The 16,784-nt window shown below is 36.3% G+C and overlaps 1 protein-coding gene across 12 annotated transcripts in view; it reads left to right on the top strand.

Annotated features, from left to right (window-relative positions):
- Positions 1-16,784, top strand: part of Chd9 (chromodomain helicase DNA binding protein 9) — a 208,453-nt gene that overhangs the window by 155,514 nt on the left and 36,155 nt on the right. For all 12 annotated transcript variants that reach the window (XM_048355606.1, XM_048355609.1, XM_048355607.1 and 9 more), the window contains 4 exons: positions 7,802-7,912; positions 12,583-12,779; positions 13,362-13,561; positions 15,744-15,903. In XM_048355606.1, the coding sequence (XP_048211563.1) occupies positions 7,802-7,912; positions 12,583-12,779; positions 13,362-13,561; positions 15,744-15,903 (668 nt within the window). The remainder of the gene's footprint in view (positions 1-7,801; positions 7,913-12,582; positions 12,780-13,361; positions 13,562-15,743; positions 15,904-16,784) is intronic.

Genomic DNA, 16,784 nt, shown 5'->3' with positions numbered 1-16,784 from the left:
TAAAATAGAAAATTTTGTCTTGATCTCATTCAGCAACATAATGAATTCTGTGTCAGGTATTTTACTAAATGCTAGGAATATTAAAATGAAAGGAATATAGCTGTTGGGGGAAAAAAGAAACACATCAAGTATAAAACAGAAGAACAAAGAATAATGGAAGCTTTTGCAGATAAAACAATAGTTGAGCTAAGTTTCAGGAATTGTAGAGGATGAGTAAGTATAAGCCCCTCATAAATTAATCATACATTATGAAACTACCAGATATTAAAACTTGGCATTGGCATTGAACATGTGGGATGAGTAGGATAGAGAGGAAACTGAAAATATTTGGAAAGTTTTATGCCAGTTTTTGAAGGAGATTGTGTGCCATAATTTAACTTAAGCAACTATGAGGTAAACAGGTTGGACAAGGAAAGTCTGGATGAAAGGGGATCATTAAAGAAATATGTTGAGGAAGTAATGATTGTTGAACTCAGCTAGTAGAGACCTTCTTGTGGAATGCTCAAGAATGGCTTGAAAATTCTAGTTTGAAAAGCTTTTAAACTCAAGGCTAGCACTCTACCACTTGAGCCACAGTTCCACTTCTGTGTACTTGCTGGTTAATTGGAGATACAAGTCAGGAAGGAGACTGAGGTAGGGGGATCATGAGTTTGAGGCTAGCCAAGGCTATATACTGAGAAACATTGCCTCAAAAAAAAAACAAACAAAAAAGTATAGCTACTTAAGGCAGAAATCAAGGAAGGTCTAAGTTTGAGGCCAGCCTGAATAAACTGTTAGCAAGATCCCATCTTTATCCAAAAGCTGAGTGGCACATTCCTGTCTTCCCAACTTCATGGGAAGCATTAAGAGGAGAATAATGAATGGTTTAGGCAGGCCCTGGGTTAAGCTGTGAGATTCTGTTCCAAATATAATCAGAGCAAAAAGGGCTTGGTGTTTGACTCAATAGAATACCTGACTAGAAAGCTAGAGGCCCTGAGCTCAACATTCAGTACAACCAGAAAGGGAAGGAGGGAAGGCACAAAAGAGTTGTCTTGAATTTACCATTTTTCAGCTTATTGAATCTTGATACATATCTGTTCCTTATTGAGAAGGGCCTTTATCTGGCATCTATTATGTTCTTATTACTTTGTGTTATAGAACAGTGGGTTTTGTCATTTAAGACTCTTCTCTGAAAAATAGTAATTGGATTTAATTATTGGTCAAATTCAAAAATAATTTTAAGCCTGATGCATATGGGTCATGCAACCTGGGAGGCCAAGAATGAGAGGATTTCAGTTTAAATCCAGCCAGAACAGAAAAGTCCATGAGCGGGGCTGGGAATATGGCCCAGTGGCAAGAGTGCTTGCCTTGTATACATGAAGCCATGGGTTCGATTCCCCAGCACCACATATATAGAAAACAGCCAGAAGTGGCGCTGTAGCTCAAGTGACATAGTGCTATGCTAGCTTTGAGCAAAAGAGAAGCTAGGGACAGTGCTCAGGCCCTGAGTCCAAGGCCCAGGACTGACCAAAAAAAAAAGAAAAAAAGAAAAGTCCATGAGACTCTGCTTCCAAAATAACTAGCAAAAACAGGACTGTAAGAGTGACTCAAATGAGCCAAACAAACATGAGATTCTAACTTTCAACTCCTAAACTAGAAGTTAAGAGATAGAGGGAAAGGAAGGAATTCGATTATTAAGATTTAATGGTTAGAAGCAATTGATAAATCTGTTCTTGATAATACCTAACACAATTGGCAGTGTATTTCTAAAGGTACTATTCCACTGTCAAAATCATTGAGAATCATGTAAATCTTCAAAATATGTTAATGTCAGTTAACAAAATCATCTTTATTTAGGAATTTCTTTTCAACTTTAAAAATAAATTTATCAGCTGGTGTTGATGGCTCACACCTGTAATCCTAGCTACTCGAGATGCTGGGATCTGAGGGTCACAATTCAAAGCCAGACCAGGCAAAAAAGTCCATGAGACTCTTACCACCAGATAACTACTAATAAAACAGGAAGTGATAGAGTGGTAGAGCCTTGAGCAAAAGAGCTCAGGGACGGTGTACAGGCCCTGCATTCAACCTCCACACACTCGAACACCCCCTAAAAAAAAAAGTCAGGTAGTGATTTGCATCTATAATTCTAGCTACTGCAGAGTAGCAGTAGAGGGAAGGAGTTCAAGAGTTTAAAGACCAGCCCTGACAAAATTAGCAAGACCTTTTTTCAAAAATAAAATAAAAATGGATGTGTACCTCAAGTGGTAGAGTCCTACCTAATGGCAATCCCCATACAAATACATATGCCCGTCCCCCCCCAAAAAACAGTAAAACTACAAATCTATGAATGTTTAAATTAATCATTTTTCTTTTAATGAATGTAAAATTTTTTATTATAAATTTTAATTTCTTGGCAAATTATTTCACTTATCAGTAGTTACTTGGTAGCAGAATGACTGTGCCCTATAATATTGAATTTTTTTCAATGACTTTTTGTATTATGGCTTTTCATATTACATGTTCTCTAATGCACATGAAATAATTATTTAGGATGTTGGTTAAATCTCAAGGGACATAGAGAAATTACAAAGTAAAAACCCTGTGAATTTAATTCAGTGGCCTTTTCATGGTTCTTGAATATTGATGAGAATTTGAAAATGTGTGTCTTCAGTTGTTATAGTTTTACTTCTAATAACAAAATGAAGTCTCGGGCTGGGAATATGGCCTAGTGGCAAGAGTGCTTGCCTCCTATACAAGAAGCCCTGGGTTCGATTCCCCAGCACCACATATACAGAAAATTGCCAGAAGTGGCGCTGTGGCTCAAGTGGCAGAGTGCTAGCCTTGAGCAAAAAGAAGCCAGGGACAGTGCTCCGGCCCAGAGCCCAAGGTCCAGGACTGGCCGAAAAAAAAAAAAAAGAAAGAAAAGAGTAAGCATACAAAATGAAGTCTCTTCATTGTGCCTCATATATGACCTATGTGATGAAATGTTATATGGAGATTTAGTCGCTCTACTCTTAAGTATAAGAAATCTGGAGTGCTCTGAATTCTGAAACTGAGGAACAGTGTGGTACCCAACATTTCTGAATTTGAAAGGATTTCTAATTTATGATTTTTTAAATTTTTATTTTCATGTTTTTTTGCCAGTCCTGCGGCTTGGACTCAGTGCCTGAGCACTGTCCCTAGCTTCTTTTTGCTCAGGGCTAACATTCTGCCACTTGAGCCACAGTGCCTCTTCTGGCTGTTTTCTATATATGTGGTGCTGGGGAATTGAACTCAGGGCTTCATGTATACGAGGCAAGCACAATTGCCACTAGGCCATATTCCCAGCACTAATTAATGATTTCTATATTAGGACTATTTAGCCAGTAAAGTCTGGGAAAATATTGGAAAATCACCCAAAATTTCAAATCTGACTGTAAATGGTCTTAGGTATTTTGTATAAACTGGTTAGCTTTTGTTCTTTCACGCTGGATATGAGTTTTTTTAGTAGGTGGTTTATTATTCAAAGATGTCTCATTGGGTTGGGCACTACTGGTGATCCTAGCTATTTGGGGGACAGAGATATGGAGGATGTCATTTCTAGTCCAACCTGTACAATAAGTTCATGAGACCTCCCTTTTCAAGCAATAGCTAGGCACCTTACTATTTGCCTGTTATCCCAGCCACATGGGAGGTTAATATCAAAAGGATGGCTGTCCCATTCATAAGGAAATGGAAGGACTTGGGAAAAAAATTATACTAAGTGAAGTGAGCCAGACCCAAAGAAACATAGACTTCATGGTTTCCCTCATAGAGAATAATTAGTACAGGTTTAGGCTAGTCACAGCAGAGGAACACAAGAGCCCAATAGCTATGCCCTTATGGACACATAAGATGATGTTAAGTGAAATGAACTCCATGTTATGGAAATGAATGTTATACCACTTTTGTAATTATTTTCAACATGCCATGTGAAACCATAGCTTTTTTTGTTGATGATCCTCTTGTATCCCCTGCCTGTGGTTGTCCCTGTGCTATCACTGTATCTCATCTGAGTACCCTAGATACTGTATATACTGGTATTGGAACTAGGGAAAGGAAAGGGAATATCAAAATCAAGAGACAAAGGATAAAAAAAAAAAACCAAACAACCCCAAAAGCAATACTTACAAAACTATTTGGTGTAAACCAACTGAACAACTCATGGGGGGAAAAGAAGAGAGGGGGGAAATGAGGGAGGAGGTAACAAATTGTATAAGAAATGTACCCACTGCCTTAGGTTTGAAACTATACACCCTCTGTACATCACTTTGACAATAAGTAATTATTCAGAAAAAAAATATTTATCTAAGAGGAAAAAAAAGGATAGCTGTTCTAGGCCAGTCTGGGATCAGAAGTTCACAAGATTCCCTATCAATAAATGATGGGTGTGTTGCAGAAAGGGTGTGAGGGAGGTTAGTAGTCAATTTGGACAAAAAAATAAGACACCTCTTTCAAAAGTGGCTCCAGGCATGGTATATTACCTGCCAAACTAGATAAACACTTGAATTCAAACCTCAGTATTCTTAATAAGCTCTACAAAGGTAGTGACTTGTTTCAATATAAATTATTCTAGTACAGTTTAGAACACAAGCATTCCAACCCTGGATCTGACACATTTAAGATCAAAGTTACTGGGACATGGTCCATTCTGAAGAATATGTGTTTACTTGTTGTTCCTAGTTCTTAGCATTCATTCCCTGCACTTCTTTGCTTGTTGCCTCACTCAGTGTCTGATTCTGCATCTTCTCTAATCAAATCTCATACTAAACTCCATTTAAGGAAACTTGTAGTAAACATTTAGGGGCTTAGTTGGGTAATACAAGCTAATTTCATCATCTTTTTTTTTTTTTGGCCAGTCCTGGGGCTTGGACTCTGGGCCTGAGCACTGTCCCTGGCTTCTTTTTGCTCAAGGCTAGCACTCTGCCACTTGAGCCACAGCGCCACTTCTGGCCATTTTCTGTATATGCAGTGCTGGGGAATCGAACCCAGGGCCTCATGTATATGAGGCAGGCACTCCTGCCACTAGGCCATATCCCCAGCCCAATTTCATCATCTTTAATCACACTTTTAAAATCCCTTTTTTTGCTATATAACAAAAGATAGGATTCCAGAGAAGAGGTTGCATTGTCTCAAATAAGATTTTTTGAATGGCTTCATAATATTAAAACTATAGTGTAGAAGAAAAAAAACCTTAAATTTATTCAATAAAGTAGTTATTGTTACTTCTTTAACATAGGTTTACTGGGAACAGACACATTTTAAAAACTACAGTAGTTACCACTTGCTTTATACAAGCACCTGTAAAACCCAACCTCTACGAAACCTAGACAGAATAAATGAATTTGTTCTTGCCATTACTTAGCAACAACAAAAAATTAATGTTAAGGTTCAGGAAGAAACATTTAGAATTTTGCTTTGTATTTATAAGCTTCAAACTAGAAGTACAGAAAGAAAGCTATAATTTATGTATTCATCATCCTGCTTCAATATTGTCAACTCCTACTAAACATGTTTCATTACTACCCATTTTTCATACTGTTTAAAGCTCACAGCTGTTGTATCAACACACCCTAATATCACTAAAGATAAATGTTTTCTTAAAATATAATATTCACATTTAAAATAAAATTATACATAAGTCCTTGTTATCCTAAAGTCAAGAGTTTTAGTTACCTTGAATATCATAAATGGTTGGGTTTTTTTAAATAGTTTTTTCTCTGTTTTGAAGTTTCATGAAATTTTTGTTTTTATTTTTCATGGTTCTCAGGTTTGAACTAAGAGCCTTTCACTTGTTAGACTTGCAAGGTTGGCATATACTTAGTTCTTTTTGTTTATATTTATTTTTTTTAATTAGGTTCTCACATTTTTGCCTGGACTGGCCTGGGCAGTGATCCTATTTACCCTTTCTGTGTAACAGATTACAGTTGTATAGAACCATACACAGCTTTTCATTGGTTGAGATAGGAATGGGCTGGCCTTTAACCAATATCCTTATAATCTGGCTCCTGTGTAGCAAGAATTATGAGCCACAACTACTAGCTATCAAGATGGTTGGTTTTTGTTTGTTTGTTTTGTTTTGTTTTGTTTGCCAATCCTCAGGCTTGGACTCAGGCCCTGAGCACTGTCCCTGGCTTCTTTTTGCTCAAGGCTAGCACTGTGCCAATTTGAACTACAGCGCCACTTCTGGCCTTTTCTATATATGTGGTGCTGAGGAATGGAACCTAGGGCTTCATACATACGAGACAAGCACTCCCGGCCCTCAAGATAGTTCTTTAAATGAAGATTTTTTTTAACCTTGATTTTCAATAGGCATTTTACAGTCATATATCAGTTGTTTTTGTTTTTTTTTTAATCATTGTATGGGGTGTTGATGGGTGGGTCTTGGGATTTGAACTCAGGGCCTGAGCTCTGTCCCTGAGCATCCTTTTGCTCAAGGTTAGAGCAGTACCACTTGAGCCACAGTGCCCTGTCTGGCTTTTTCTGACTAATTTATTGCCGATAAGAGTCAATCCCAGCTGCCTTTGAACCAAGATCTCACATGTCATCCTCCTGAATAGCTCGGATTACAAATGTGAACTGGCAGCACCCAGCAAAAATCATTTTTTATTTTCCCGGGTGGTCTGGAACCCACTGTGTAGGTACGTGGTGTCCGAAGTTCTCCTCTGTAAACCTCCCAAGTATTCAATCAGAGGAGTGTATACTATGCTTATCTCCTTCAAAGGCTTGATATTTATGTTGCTTCTTTCCATTGTATATGGCATTTTGATGACTTTTATTTGGAATGCCTTATTTTCAGTGAATTAAGTTGTAAATAATAGTTACTAGCCCATAAGGTGTAGAATCAGTGTAATATCACACATTTCAACTAAAAGACTTATTTTCTTCCATTGTTCCTCTGTTTCTTAATTTTTACAATTCTTAGATAATATTTGTTTTGTAAAGAGAAGATTTTAAAAAATGGTTATTTTTTGGCTTTGATGGTATTTGGGACCAAACCCAGGGCCTTCTGCATACTATGTAATTATTATACTACTGAGTTATATCTCTAGTGCCAAGAAGAGAATCTTATAAACACAATGATTCATTTTTATTTTCTAAATACTGTTTTATATTTTTTGAGGCATATCTATCTGAACATTTAATGGAAATAAAATACTAGAAAATGAGCTATATGTTGTAGATAGACTTTTGCAACTCTTCTTGGACCTTAATTTCTTTATTTCCTTGTGTTTCTAGGGTCTGATTCTGGGGCTTAACTCCGGGTCTCACTCAGCACTGTCCATGAGCTCCTTTTGCTCAAGGCTCGCACTCTACCACTTGAGCCTTAGCTTTACTTCCAGCTTTTTTTTTGATAGTTAATTGGAATTAAGATTCTCAGGGGCTTTCTGTTTCAGCAGGCTTCAAACTAGAATCCTCAAATCTCAACCTCCTGAGTATCTAAGGTTACAGATATGCACCACCAGTGCCTGGATTGTACCTTAATGGTCATATAGGCATTTTTAGAAAGCCTGTTTCTGGCCTGTGTTGTTTCCTTGCCAAAAAGAAAGTGTGAGTCTTGCCCACCAAAATCTTGAGAGTTAATCAGCAGTAGTCATTTACTCCCCCTAAAACTCTGAAGTAAGTCTTTACCTGACATAAATTGAGTTTTATTTCAGTCAACTGCATTTTTATGTGTTTTATTTGTGTACTGAATTTGAATTCTATAAGTAGTATAGTATTTATGAGGAGATAATATTTTAGGTACATTGTTTTGTCTTCTCTTTCTGTTTGATTAAAAAAAAAAAATCCTGTATTTCAGGCAAGCTTTGTGGCATCTGGAAACCGGACAGATATTTCCTTGGATGATCCCAATTTCTGGCAAAAATGGGCTAAAAAAGCAGAAATTGATATAGATACCCTCAGTGGCAGAGTAAGTATTTATTTCCCTCTAAAATAATTACTTTGGGGATATTTCACCAATATTCTTACAATGTTTTAAGATACTCAATTAGGAAGTCTTGACATTAATTTATACATAAATATGTAGAAATGAGGTTGAAGAACAGTGACGTGCAATCTTAGTCATTCTCTCCATTCAGTACTTCTGATGTCTAATAGGTTATGATACAAACTTTAGCTTTTATATGTAATCTACATTTTTATAATTACAATATCTTACTTTCAAACCATAAGTTACTTTTCTTTTCCTGTTCATTTTTCAGTTTTATTAGTGTCTGTGTTAATGAGTTTTATTATCATTGTGACCAAATACTTGTACAAAAGCAACTTAAGTGGATGGATTATTTATTTGGACTTGTACTTTAGTAGTCCATCATAGTGGCAAGGGTCTGCCAAAGCAGAGAAAATGTCCTGACTATCTTTCTCATTTTTCTCCTTCTCCTCCACTGAGGAACCCACATGGATACCAATCATATTCAGGAGATGGGGATCTTCCTCCCTTAGTTAATTCTCTGTGGAAATAACCTGTGGAAGTACCATAGAAATACTTCAGTAATCTGCTAGGATGAAAGGGAATCAGATTTCTAAACATTTTCTTTTATAACTTCACTGGAACTCAAGAAGAAAAGGCAAAAATAAGACTCATAGGTTTGATAATAACAGCCTACTTGCTTACTAGGATGGTTATCTAGTAGCTTTATAGGAATTGTTTATGACTTTGACTATCAAAACATCTAGATAACTAACTTTATAGGAATTATTTTGGTGACCATTACCTACTGTCAAAATATTATTTAGTGTGGTATGGGATTTTATTTCCTTTTTTTTCTTTTTCTTCAGATAGCTTATAAACTGTAAGGCTTTATAATTAGGAATAACACCAATTTTATCCCTCATCATTATTATTTAATGCATACAGAACAATAATTATAATGTGGTCTCTGTTTTTTCATGTATATATTTCGTCTACAAAAATGTTCATATACATTTGTGCTCTGGATCCAACAAGAAGTGATCCAAGCATGAATGTCACATTGTAACTAATGTGAGAAGACAAAGTATTACAGGACTTAAATCCCAGTGGGAAAGTCAACAGTAAACAAATAGGTAAGATAAATCCCAGGGGGAAAGTCAACAGTAAACAAATAGGTAAGACAATTCTGGAGGATGAAGGAAATAAACAGTAAGGAGGTAGAGAATGCTGCAGTAGTGGAAAAAATGTCAGATAAAAGCAATCCACAGAGGTTGCTCTGAGGGGGTCTTTGTATTGAGATTTAAATGATAAATGAAGAAACACTATAAAGACAAAAGGAAAATGCTTTTGCAGCTGAAGAAACTTAAGTTGGTTCTTGGTAGAAATAAACTTACTGAATTCCATACAGATATTGTCAGAACGTAGAAAGTTTTCAAAGGGATGACATTGATATAGTTGTAATCATAAACTGCTTTCTAGAGTAGCAATTCCTTTGTACAGCCACTTAAAGATAATTATAAATAAAATGTTGTAGAAAGTTAGTAGGTAATGTCAAACCACAGATATATTCAAATAATCAAGCCTTATGGTTATAAAGGATTTTGTATATATAATATAAATATAATTTAATACTTGTATAATTACACTTCAGAATTTATACTTTAGTGTAATACAGGTTATCATTACTTTAATTGGTAATTTGTAAGTATAGTATAAGTCAACAATAATTTGAACATCATGGTACTGAAAGATAGAACAAACAGTAGGACAAGAATAGTATAAGATCAGTATCAAAAGGATTCAGCACATTGAGGAAGCATTGTGCTAAGCAAATAGTAAATTGTAATTAAAAGTTTTAAATGATTTTTTTTTTTTTTTTGGCCAGTCCTGGGCCTTGGACTCAGGGCCTGAGCACTGTCCCTGACTTCTTCCCACTCAAGGCTAGCACTCTGCCACCTGAGCCACAGCGCCCCTTCTGGCCATTTTCCATATATGTGGTGCTGGGGAATCGAACCGAGAGCTTCATGTGTAGGAAGGCAAGCACTCTTGCCACTAGGCCATATTCCCAGCCCCCTTTAAATGATTTTTAATCGAAGCATCACGATTTATGAGAACGCAGGGTTTTTTTGGCCTGTTCTGAGGCTTAATCTCAGGGCCTGGTTACTGAACCCGAGCTTCTTTTGCTCAAGGCTAGCACTCTACCACTTGAGCCACAGATCCACTTCCTGCTTTTTCTGTTTATGTGGTACTGAGGAATCAAACCCAGGGTTTCATGTATGCAAGGCAAGCACTCTACTACTAAGCCACATTCCCGGCCCGAAAGTTAATTTTTTTTACATAGAAGTCTAAGTTAAGCTGGGCTCCAGTGGCTCATACCTGTAATACTAGCTACCTAGGCAGCTGAGATCTGAGGATTGTGATTCAAAGCCAGCCCAGACAAGAAAAGTCTCTTATCTCCAACTAAGCACCAGATAAACCAGAAGTAGATGTATGGTTTAAGTGGTAGAGTACTAGCCTTGAGGGAGAGGAAAAAAACCCACAGGGATGGCACCTAGGCACTGAGTTCAAACCCCAGGACCAACTCCAAAAAAGTATTAAACAAAAATTTATTAATTCTGCAAAGACTGAGCAAATGACATCTGAAAATTTATTCAAACAGTAAGAGTAGCTAGGCATCAGTCAGTGGCTCATGCTTGTAATCCTTGCTACTAAGGAGGCTGAGATCTGAGGATGGCTGTTCGAAGCCAGCTTGGGCAAGAAAGTCTGTGAGACTCTCATGTCCGGTTAACTACAGAAAAAGTGGAAATTGCGCTGCGCCCGCTGTGGCTCAAAGTGGAAGAGCATGAGCCTTGAGTGAGAAAGTCAGGAGTAGCACCCATACCCTGAGTTCAAGCCTCAAGACTAACAAAAAAAAAAGTTGCTTTTTTTGTTTTTAAGAAATTAGGATGGGGCTGGGGATATAGCCTAGTGGCAAGAGTGCCTGCCTCAGATACACGAGGCCCTAGGTTCGATTCCCCAGCACCACATATACAGAAAACGGCCAGAAGCGGCGCTGTGGCTCAAGTGGCAGAGTGCTAACCTTGAGCGGGAAGAAGCCAGGGACAGTGCTCAGGCCCTGAGTCCAAGGCCCAGGACTGGCCAAAAAAAAAAAAAAAAGAAAGAAATTAGGATGGAGTACTGGAAAGCACGGTTTATTTAAGTGGTAGAATACCAACCCAACAAGCAAGCAGAGTAGACATTACAACAGAGGAAATAGGCTCCTCTTCCTTATGGAAGAATTCATATTGGGGGCTGAGAATGTGTCTTAGTGGTAGAGTGCTCACCTAGCATGCATGAAGCCCTCAATTCCTCAGTACCACATACACAGACAAAGCCACAGAGCACTGTGGCTCAAGAGGTAGAGTGCTAGTCTTGAGCAAAAAGAAGCCAGGAACAGTGTTCAGGCCCTGAGTCCAAGGTCCAGGACTGGCCAAAAAACAAAACAAAACAAAACAAAAAACCTACAAGAATTCATATTAATAAAAGTAGAAGGAATGAGCAATTAAAACGATTACATTTAATTCACCATAATGAAAATCACAGGATATAAGATCCTCCAATGTATATATAGGTTTCATGGAGAAAAGGTAAACTGTTAGCTTTGTAATAGAGAAATCTGTAATAGAGAAATGTGACTTGTATGTAGTAAGATGTATATTAATATTATGCATGTTACATACAGTGGTACCCCAGGACCTTCATATGATTTGCCCTCTTTAGTTCTAGGCTTTCAAAGCTTCCTAAAAATCTAATGATATTTCTGGCATCTGGCACTAGATTATCTTATCATGCTGTTTATCCCTAGCTGCCTAGCAAAGTTATAATTCTTCAGGATTTTTTTCTGGATTTTTTTATGTTATGTAATATTTTCTAATGTTAATCTGTGTGTATCTAATTTCTCTCTGCTTTCCTTTGCTATCTTTCTTCCACTGTAAAATACTTTACTGAATTGCTTTGTTTCTGCCCCACACATTTTCCTAACTCTCAGGCAATGGACTCCTTTTTAGCAGGTGCTGTCTTACTCATCTTTGTATCTACAGCCCCTAAAATGGGGTCTAACATAGAAAAGATTATCAGTAAAGGTAAATAGTCCAACTTGAGTTGTTTTGAATCATTTAAAGTTATTTTTAACACAGGAAGGTTGATATACCAAAGTCTTAATGGTACTGAGGTTTGAACTTAGGGACTTGCATCTACTAGGCAGGTACTCTATTTCTGTGCCACACCTCCAGCTAGGGCAACTTTTGGAGAAAAGTAACTAATGCATGTTTCTAAGTCTATAAAATTCATAACTTTTTCCATGCTTCATTTTCTGGTTATTCTCCTTTTTTGTTTATCTTTAGGATGAACTTAAATCATATAGATTTACTTGAGCATTATTTGTGTTAAAACTGAAAACAATCTAAATAATTAGAAGGCATATAACATAAAATTATACATTGTGGTAATAGTCCCTTTAACGGAATATTGAAATACTTGATTTGTGTGTTATCACACTTTAGTAATAATTTTTATTCTTGTTGCTGTAATTATTTTGTCTATATTTTTACTTGGCTTGAAAGATGAAACTAACTTATTATAAACAAAGTTATAAAAAGACATTAATAGCATAATATCAAATTTTACAGAATAGCTTGGTTATTGACACTCCAAGAATTAGGAAGCAAACAAGACCCTTTAGTGCCACAAAAGATGAACTGGCTGAATTATCTGAAGCTGAAAGTGAAGGAGATGAAAAACCTAAACTTCGGAGACCCTGTGACCGTTCCAATGGCTATGGAAGAACTGAATGCTTTAGAGTGGAGAAAAACCTACTGGTTTATGGGTAAAATACTGTTTTTTTTATTATTATTATAAGGCATGTTATATAAACTAGCAAGAAATTTACACTGTGTTTTACAATCTTATTAGAATCAGTAAAATGTACCTTTAAAAATCATTTTTATTAGCATATATGACTATGCAAAGGGAAAGGTTTTATTGTGAGTTTTCCACACATACATGTAAGATACTTGATTCTTTTTGCTCCCTCTATTATGATGAAATCATTTTTTTTCTTTTGTTACTGGGACCTTGAACCTTGCACCTTTTGTATGTAGGCAAGTGCTTTGCCTTTATTAAATCTACACTTAAAGTATTACCTGATTTCTGTGTTCTACATATATTTAATAGCACAATGATAAACTGTCTTAAAGTATTCAAATTATGTATCACTAAAGTTAAACATTTGGTTCTGAAATTTGGGTATTAGTAGAACAAATTATGTAAAGTCTATTACTGAGTAAGATATCCTAGAAATTCTTTACAAATAACAATTTTTTAAGTTTTTTGTGCCTTTTGTCTATGAGTTACATTTTTCCCTCCACATATGCCTCAATATTAATGTGAATATGCATTTCTTAAACAGGTGGGGCCGATGGAGAGAGATTCTTTCTCATGGGCGTTTTAAAAGGCAGCTAAATGAGCACGATGTAGAAATAATTTGCCGAGCTCTTTTAGCATATTGTCTTGTTCATTATCGAGGAGATGAAAAAATTAAAGGTTTCATTTGGGATCTCATTACACCAACTGAAGATGGACAGACACGCGAGCTACAAAATCATCTAGGTAAGAGCATACTTTTTTTTTTTAATATAAACTTTTTTGATTATACAGGCAATACTATTCCTGTATTAACTATTATAGCAGTTGAGATGGTGTTAAGGAGACATAAGCTTCTTTACCCTCAAAATTCTAGCTTTATAAAATGCTAGTGTTAGCCACTAGCTACTTAGGAAACTGAGGTCTGTGGGCAGGAAGTCCATGAGACTCTTAGGTTCAACTAACCACCAAAAAGCAAGAAATGGAGCTGTACCTCACATGGTAAGAGTGCTAGCATTAAACAGAAATGCTCTGGAATTTAAGCCAAGAGTTCAGTCCCCAGGACCAGCATAAAAGAAAATTTAAGTAAGATTCAGTAAAGAACTTGTCATATTCCTTCTTGTCCATTGAATAAATCTTTCACTAAAGTATGTTTCAAAAGATAGAATTATGGGCTTGGGATATAGCCTAGTGGCAAGAGTGCCTGCCCCGGATACACGAGGCCCTAGGTTCGATTCCCCAGCACCACATATACAGAAAATGGCCAGAAGCGGCGCTGTGGCTCAAGTGGCAGAGTGCTAGCCTTGAGCGGGAAGAAGCCAGGGACAGTGCTCAGGCCCTGAGTCCAAGGCCCAGGACTGGCCAAAAAAAAAAAAAAGATAGAATTATTAGATGGTCCCTAGTGGTTGACACCTGTATTCCTAGATCTTTGGGAGACTAGAATTGGGACAAATGAGGTTTCAGCCAGCCCTAGGCAGGAAAGTTTGAGAAACTTCAGTCTCAGTGAAAGAAGCCGCATTTTGTAATACATACCTATCATCCAACAAGGTGGGAACCCTAAACAGGTGTTTAGGCGTGTGCCTCGGCAGGAAATCAGACCCTATTTCTAAATAAATGCCTTGAAAGCAGGGCTCAGCAAGAGCATCTACCTAGCAAGTGTAAGTCCTTGTGTTCAAGCCCCGATAACTTCGCCCAAAAAATGAATTACTAAAGTGTAAGTAGACATTTTTAGTGTGTAAAAATGTATAGATGTGGCGGGTAGATCAATATTATCTTCTGGGACATGTAGACTCTTAAGGCCTCTTCCTTACTGAGTCAGAATCTGCCTTTTAACATGTTCCTCAAATATCATTAGAGTTGGAGAAACATCAGTATACATGTTAACTTTTCATAACAACTTCAGTTTGCTGTCCTAAGTGATTATGCCAGTTTATAATCCTGTATTGCAATTTTTACCTATAGCTTTGCTAACAGAATTTTTAAATAACTATTTGTAGTATAAGGTAATTGTATTTCCAAGAAAAAAAAATTTTAAAGTCTTAAAATGCAAAAGAAAAATTTCCGAAGACAGCAACAGAAAATAAACCTTCCAAAATTATTAGGAGAAATAATCGACATGATGATTCTATTTATCAATTTAATACAACTTCTACATACTATAATATGGCAAGGGAAAGATAAATGAAGTGAAAATTGCAAGCAGTAGTTAAAATGACATTAGTAATTGTAAAGAATTACAAATGAAGCAATTCAAACATCATGAAAGATTAGTAAATATTAGGGAGTATAGTCATAAAGTAAAATATTACCAGCAATTAAAAATGGATGAACTAAAACCTCAATTCAGCATGAACAAATCTCAAAAAATACTAAGACCACTAAATAAGGTATAGGATTACATGTGTAATGTAAAAATCTGGAGATATATATTATATAGTCCTGCATGGAATGAAAATCAAACTTAAGTTAGTGCTGATCTGTGAGAAGGAATGAGTAAATTAGATTGAGAGGAAATCAGTGATGGATAAACCTTTCCTTCACAGAAAAACTGAAGAAGGGTGGGATATATAACTAGGGCAGACAGCAATGTTTTAAAAGACATTAAAGTGTTTCACAAGAAAACTCTCAAAGTAATAAAATTACTTTAGTTGGCATAATCCATTTCTTTTAATAACAAGGGCAGCAAAAGTAAAATGGGTGTGTTTGATAAAAATAAAAACAAAATAAAAATGATTCTTATTAGAGATACAGAACTATTAGCTATTTGTAGGGTTGTGTTATTTTTCATTACCATTACTATTTTAAATATCTCTATAATTTGCACAAACCCGAAGAAGTCTCCATAGATTTCTTGGAGTATAAAAAGCTTTCAAATTGTAGCTCTTTATATACATTATTCTTCCTTCACATTCACTTCTCATTTTAACAGGCCTGTCAGCTCCTGTGCCCAGAGGTCGGAAAGGGAAGAAAGTAAAAACTCAAACAAGCTCATTTGACATACAAAAAGCAGAATGGCTTCGAAAATACAATCCTGAGCAACTACTTCAAGATGAAGGATACAAAAAACATATAAAACACCACTGTAATAAGTAGGTAGTAGAGTATATTTAACACAGTTGTTTTAAGATTTACCTTTCTGAGTTTATTCATATTAAAGTGCGATCTAAGACTAATACCAATCTTTATAGCATATTTTTCAGCAGTCTTGATACCCATTGTGGTTTTCACCAACAGATAAATAACACTGTCCTCCCTATCAGATCATTTTCTCATCCTTGGTTACTAACTAATGATGATTGTGAAGATTAAGAAAAACATTGTGAAAACATTGTATGCCTGTAATCTTTTTTTTTTAAATTTTTATTGTCAAACTGATGTACAGAGAGGTTACAGTTTCATACGTTAGGCATTGGATACATTTCTTGTACTGTTAGTGGTTCAGTTGATTTACACCAAACAGTTTTGCAAGTATAGCTTTTGTAGTCGTTCGTCTTTTTACCCTGTGTCTCTCAATTTTGGTATTCCCTTTCAGTTTCTTAGTTCTAATACCAGTATACACGGTTTCCAATGTATTCAGATAAGATACAGAGATAGTGCAGGTACAACCACAGGAAGGGGATACAAGAGGGTCATCAGTAATAGAAACTACAGTTTCACATCACATGTTGAAAGTGATTATAACAGTGATATTACAGTCATTTCCATAACATGGAGTTCATTTCACTCAGCATCATGTGTTCATAAGGGTATAGCTATTGGGCTCTTGTGATCCTCTGCTGTGACTTGCCTAAACCTGTACTAATTATTCCCTATGAGGGAGACCATAGAGTCCATGTTTCTTTGGGTCTGGCTCACTTCACTTAGTATAATTTTTTCCATGTCCTTCCATTTCCTTACGAACGGGGCAATGTCATTCTTTCTGATAGAGGCATAAAATTCCTTTGTGTATATGTGCCACATTTTCCTGATC

Source organism: Perognathus longimembris, chromosome 10 (genome assembly GCF_023159225.1).
Source record: "Perognathus longimembris pacificus isolate PPM17 chromosome 10, ASM2315922v1, whole genome shotgun sequence".
Lineage (NCBI taxonomy): Eukaryota > Metazoa > Chordata > Mammalia > Rodentia > Heteromyidae > Perognathus > Perognathus longimembris.
The sequence above is the reverse complement of the archived record's forward strand: the minus strand, read 5'-3'. Positions and strand labels throughout refer to the sequence as shown.